This window comes from Ctenopharyngodon idella, chromosome 9 (genome assembly GCF_019924925.1).
Source record: "Ctenopharyngodon idella isolate HZGC_01 chromosome 9, HZGC01, whole genome shotgun sequence".
Lineage (NCBI taxonomy): Eukaryota > Metazoa > Chordata > Actinopteri > Cypriniformes > Xenocyprididae > Ctenopharyngodon > Ctenopharyngodon idella.
The window spans coordinates 28,532,792-28,539,231 of NC_067228.1; the positions used below are offsets into that span (position 1 = coordinate 28,532,792).

Below are 6,440 nucleotides of genomic sequence, written 5' to 3' on the forward strand. Positions count from 1 at the left end.
TTACTTTATTGCATTTTATTTTCATATTCACTTCCAAACACATATGAGAGGCATTGTAAACTATGTACACAATGACAACATATTTCTCTCAAGTAGGCTTAGAAAAAAAATTATACACGATGCCAAATAATGAAGACAAACTTTTGACATGACATAATCTCAATTTAAAGTGCAATACAGTCCCTGTTTTCCAAATGCTATGGTTGTCATAATCAAAACAAAAGACTGAAATCAAGCCTTTAAGATGTGAGGAAGTCTGATTGATGCTTGTAAGACATTAAACATCACTAATATGTTAAAGGTTTTAGAGCATGTTTTGCAAATATTTCACATTGAGGCTAGAATATAACAGCTCTTCATTTAGTTAAGATTAAGGATGTGAAGTTTTTCCCCTTGCTTTTAATCTCAATTGGTTTCATAGGAATGCTTATAATGCTCTGAATACTTTGACAGTGGCGCCCACTAGTGTTCATACTGGAGTCAGCTATAGCCTTAGTAATGCATTACACAACTGTCCATTTCTCTCTGGTTCACTTTAAACCATGCTTGCCTTGCATACAATATAGATTTTTATAAAGAAGTAGAATTTCTAGTGCAAACAGATAATAAAAGATAAAGATAATAGTAGCCTAACTGTTCTCTATCTGTAAACATATCAGAAAGCTCATGGTGCACAATAATGAGGGCCACTGCTTTGTTTCTGATCGTCAGACATTCTCCAGATTGCCTTCAGAATTTTAACCACAGCAACCTACATGGAATTGTCACAATATAGTCATAACCATTAAATATAACATTGAAAAAACATGCAACGTTATTAGAGACAGAAAATGTTACAACAGGCTCCGAGTCAGGTCTTCATGTCATTGAGCATGGTTCTGGAGAGTCACAAATGCTTTTAAATAATAATATGCGGTAATAAGGCAGGTGCAACAAACATCACTTGCTTCATGATATGTGGTTTAACAAAACAAAACTCTCACTTGATCCATTGTTTATGCTTCCAAACACATTTGTAAACTGCATGTGCACCAACTGAAATCCTGTAGACACTGTATATTACCTAATCACTCTTTCTTCCTTGACTTCATACAGAAAGCTAAGGACACCCTCACATTTTCTAGTCAACCTAAATTATTGCATGATACTGACTGTAGTGCATTAGCATAAACAGGGAGTCTTCTCCTGTTCACCAGCGAGCTGTATGAAGCTGCTCTCACTTAGCTGTTTCAGTCTAAGAGGCTTGTGATTCTTCAGCTTGTAGGCCAATGTGAGGAAAATGGCATCTACGTGCTCTTTTTCTGCAGGGTCTCTTGCAGATGTCTCAAAAAGGGGAAAGTTGTAGCTATCAGCCAGTCGCTGAGCTAAAAAAGTGGACACCTCTCTTGCTCCTCTTAAGTCACATTTGTTCCCAACTAGGATGCGGGGTACCATGGGAGGGACTGCGTGACGGCAACACTCCTCAATCCACTCCGGCAGACTCTCGAATGAAGCCAGACTGGTCACATCATATACAAAGATGATGGCATGGACATTGCGGTAGTAATGCTCCACCATACTCTTCCTGAAGCGCTCCTGTCCAGCCGTGTCCCATATCTGCAACTGAGAATGCAGTTTACATCAATTCAATTCACATTTGTTTGTATAGCGCTTTTCACAATACATATCGTTTCAAAGCAGCTTTACAGAAAATGCATGTGTCTACATTACAATCTAGAGTGATCTGTTATCAGAGGTGACTGTGTCCAAGTTATGTTTCAGAATTGCAGAATTGTACATATGGGTCATTGATGAATAAGGTTTTTAAAAGTGTAAAAAAAAAAATAATAATAATAACATAATGGAGATATAATTAATTTTGAAGTTTTATTACATGTTAAGAAAGAGATTATGTTGTTTTTATAATCAATTAACACTGCTTTTGTCAAATGACCTGATGTTTCGGGACATGCGTATGAGCAAGTGAAAACATGAATTTTTCAAATAGTTAAGAGAGAGTTAGTTACTTTGCTTCATGACCATGTGGTCCTTTGCAGGTGTCTGAATGATGTCACATTCTGTCACATGATATTGAGCACATGACTTGATCCAAAATGGTCCCTTTATATTGGTTACTTCGAATGACTTCAACATGAAATTAATTTTTCCGGTCATTCTTTCTCATAACAAAGCAACGACTTCTACACATAATTTTAATACCATTTTTGCACTATGTCGATATATGATGTTATAAAATCATGCCAGAATAAATATATATACATTTATTACATTTTAAGATATTTTAATCACAAATGAAATGGCTGTATTGGCCTTTGGAGGTTAAACCGAATGACCTTTTGACACTTCAAAATCTTTAAAATACCTTTATATGTAGCAACATTTAATTAAAACCTTTTGGATTCAATAAAAAAGATCTAGTTGTACTACCTTACATAGTTTGGATGTCATATCTTTGTTTTTTATCATTATTTAGGCCTTTGGACATATACAAATCATGCAGTTAGCTAACAATGTATTAGTTTAAACAATGTATTAATTTAAAGATTGAAACAATGAGCTCAATGAAGTAACGAATACATGTTATTGACAACTGATTAGGATAAATAGAAAATTTTCATAGCAGACATTAAGTACTAGTATACAGAAGAACACGACTAGTTGTCATAAAGGCTTATCTCAGCAGTTTTGGGTCCAAAGTTCTATTATACACGTGTGGCAAAACACCACATCAGTAACTTGACATGCAATTAATTCAATTATTTTGAATTATATATTTAACCAATAATGAACTACTCTTTTTTTTTTTTACACTCTACAAATATTTTAAAATGGTGTTTGTGCACCACTGAGCGGACTTTTCATAACAGTCAACAACAATACACAGTGCACCCATTGTGGAGTAGAATGTAAATACTTGTTATTCAAGGTCAAAATGCTTTTTGCAGCTTTTTAGATCGGTTAAATAAACTCTAGCCTACTGTACGGTTTCTTACCTTTATGTTTTCTCCATCAAGTTGCAGGGTCCTCTCTCTAAAATCTACTCCGATTGTTGCCTCGGGGTTTTTGAGAAATTTGCCACCGCAAAACCGGTAAGTTAGGCATGTCTTTCCAACATTTGAATCACCAATAACGATTATTTTAAACACCCTCGACTGAGGACAGTCATATTCCTGACACGAGTCATTCGCGAGACTGTCTCTTGTGTAAATCGTCGCGAATTCATTGCTGCCCGTTGTGTTTTCTATTGCCATAGCTCTGATACTGGAGAAATATCGCGAGAGGATAAGAACGAGAGCTTAACGTGAACTCCCGTGACCTCATTAAAAAAAGACTTGCAATTGAAAAAGCAATAAATAAAATGATTTATTTATATAAACAATGTATTAAAAGGACCAAAACCTATAAATTAGATTACACAAACGAAATAATTTAATAGACAACTATAACATTTAGACGTTAATAAAAAATAAGGAAAAAACAAACGGGTAAAACGAGGTAGGGTACAATATGACTAAAAGCTCTAAGTTGTATATGGTGTAGATTTACTGATAATACGGTGTTGTTATAGCATAATTGGGAGGTTATGAAATCCCCCAACTTGTGGACTAAATAGAAAATGGTCCATCCTTCCTGAAGTGGTTCATTTGAATACTGTATGTATCTAAGTTATCTTGCTATATCACAAGTGTATTCAAATTTTGACCAACAACTTTGCCCTCATATCATTACAAACACTTTATATTTGAAGGAGTTTTAATCAAAACAAACCTTACTATGTCTTTTCACATTGATTAAATGGTCCCATCAATATTCAATAAAAATAAAACAAGTATGTTTTCTGATCATCACTTTGGGACCAGAAATAAGCACATTTTCCTTAAGAGGGGCTGCTAGCCCAACTGTACCCTGTTCAAGATTCCAGCGTAATACTGCTCTTTGTTTATTAGCCTCCAAAGACTGGCAGAGTCAAAATACTAACAATTCTTTGTACCAACTTATCATAATCCTGAGACAAGGTATCATTCACTGGCCATATATCATAAAGGTAAGCCTTTGTTGAATAATACTCATAGTATAAACAGCATAAATTTCAAGTAGGTTTTACCCTGGCTGAGCCTGGGTGAGCCACTTCAAACCAGCCAGGCTAACAATTTCAACAGCTAATACTTTGCAGCATGTTTACATTTGGCTCTATTACGCACAGTTCCACGATTGACACTAGTTACTGCATAGACTACCAGTTCTCATCTGAAAAGGAGCTTGAGCTGCCGGAGTCCGAGTCTGCATCAGTCAATCCATCAAAGTCCCAGTCAGCACTGGAGCCGCTGTCGTCATCCTCCTCCAAGATGAAATTCTGACCAGACCCCAAGCATGCAGTATACACCCGGGTGGAGAGGCTTATGGATCCGAAAGAGGATCCAAACATGGTGGCCACGTTTTTCCACGTGTCCCTAGTGGGATCATATTCATGTATAATAAGCCTGTTTTTGTTGTGATGGACTATTGCAATAGTTAGAAGCAGAAGTTTGCTGTTGTGCTCCACAACTTGGTAGTTGAGAGCACTGCTGTCAATTGGAATGTCTCCAATACGCCTCCATTCTCCACGAGCTGGATTATACGCTTTGACCACAGGGATATCGCACAAACAGACAATCTGCTCCTGAAAAACACAGGCTTTGTGGAGTTTACTGCGTTTCAGAGAGCCCCGCTGGAGCCAGTGGTTTGTCTTCGGCTCGTAGCTGAGCATCCTCCTTTTGTTTACCACATAAAGCCGCTCGTTTACCGTTACAACCTGCATCTTTCCCAAAGAATGAGGCAAAGGGGCCACAAAAACCCACTGGTTCCTTTGAATGCTATAGCATTCTACTTCCTTGAGTCTGGCATCCGATACTGGATCTCTGCCACCCAAAATGTACAGGTGCCCGTTGAGGTAGCCGATGTATGAGTGAATTCTTCTGAGAAGTCTTTCCGCAAGCTCCTGCCAACAATTCAACAAGGGATTGTAGACCCAGAAGTGTTTGGACAGCTGTGATGCGAGATACAGGTTGTTCTCTGGTGTGGTGCAGACCAAAAACGTCTCCATAGGAGAGTGTTTGAAGTTCTGATTGGCGAGGTTAATGACCGGGGACGCCATAGAAAAGATGTCCTCCGTATAGGGATCATAGCACATGAAAGGCTCATTTGGTCGTCCAAAGAAAAGCACCATTTCTTTTGCACTCTTGCCAATTCTTTGTTTGGCAGTATGTGCGCCCTTTGAAATTGTGGCGCTCTGCTCATCAGCAGCCCCATCTAGAACATTCGAAAGATATTTCTGTATAAAAGGCTTTGATTTAAGGCCATCTAGATAAACCCTGTCTTTCTCAGAAAACAACGACCACCGCACGCATCTGAGGACCTGCAGTGCATCTTCTGCATCCACATGCAGATTACTCTCAATCCACTGTATTGCAAATGAGCACACTTTCAGTTCGCAGTCCACGTCCAGAGAATCCAGTGTGAGGATCTCTTTAATCTGCTTGAGGTCCAGCTCACAAAGCTCTCTCACATTGGCACTGAGCTGGACAAAGTTCTTCGCAATAAATTCTTGAGCTTTGCTCTTCAACTCCAGATTGTCAAAGGTGTCGGCAAACTTCAAAATCCCTGCACAGTTAGAAAGGTCCAGCCTTCTTGTCATGAAGTTAGCACAAGCTTGCCTAATGTACTCCAGCTGCAGCATGTTTGCAGCTGCATAAAGCCTCTGCACGTTGCCCTCAGTGATTGTCACTTTGCCAGTGTAACAGTAATCAATAATGACAGCCATTGAATCGGCGTCCACTTCGTGAATAGTGACATTTCTTTGAGTGCTCTCATACAGCCCTCCTGTAAACATGCTCTTAAAATAAGGGCTCGCTGCTGCCAGTATATTTCGGTTGCACTGGAAAACTTTTCCAGCGCGAGAGGAGCAGCAGCCTGAGGAGGAAACGCTTCGGTCCTCTGACTCCGAGTCAGGCTCCACTTCGATAGTCACGTCGACTAAAAGCTGCGAGTCGTAGAATAATTTCAGCTCTTTTATCAAACTTAAAGCGTGATTGGTGTCCTCCAGCTCCTCCGGACCACTGAAACAGTTAACCGAAGCCATGTTAAGCCTGTTTTCTCCGTCCGAACGCAACTAAATCCCGTCAGTGAGCGGCAGCGGCATCAAATCTCCCTCAGCTCTGTCGTAAGGGCTCAAAGTGTCATGAAAACAACGAGCTGTGAGCTGCAATCACCGCTTCTTTGTTGCCTGACAATGTATCCATGTTTCATGAATGAAACGCGGTCCTTTTTTACAATACGAAATGATTTTCAGGACAAACGATGATGTCCGACCCGTTTAATTTCATTTCGTTCGGCTTTTGATCTTGAAACATCGACGTTGCACGTCTCACTCAAGCATGCTACCGCTGAGCTGCAACACACAG

At 39.2% G+C, this 6,440-nt stretch overlaps 2 protein-coding genes across 2 annotated transcripts; both read right to left on the reverse strand.

Moving 5' to 3' along the window:
* zgc:101559 (Ras-related protein Rab-33B-like) lies at positions 1-3,309 on the reverse strand. The gene is made up of 2 exons (XM_051906517.1): positions 2,994-3,309; positions 1-1,602 (listed from the first exon to the last, which is right to left on the reverse strand). Exons 1-2 carry the CDS (start codon positions 3,249-3,251, stop codon positions 1,162-1,164), a joined length of 699 nt encoding a protein of 232 aa, XP_051762477.1. The 5' UTR covers positions 3,252-3,309; the 3' UTR covers positions 1-1,161.
* A 29-nt stretch (positions 3,310-3,338) lies between these two features.
* Positions 3,339-6,440, reverse strand: kbtbd7 (kelch repeat and BTB (POZ) domain containing 7). Its single transcript, XM_051906516.1, has one exon. The coding sequence runs from the start codon at positions 6,116-6,118 to the stop codon at positions 4,235-4,237; it is 1,884 nt and encodes a 627-aa protein (XP_051762476.1). The 5' UTR covers positions 6,119-6,440; the 3' UTR covers positions 3,339-4,234.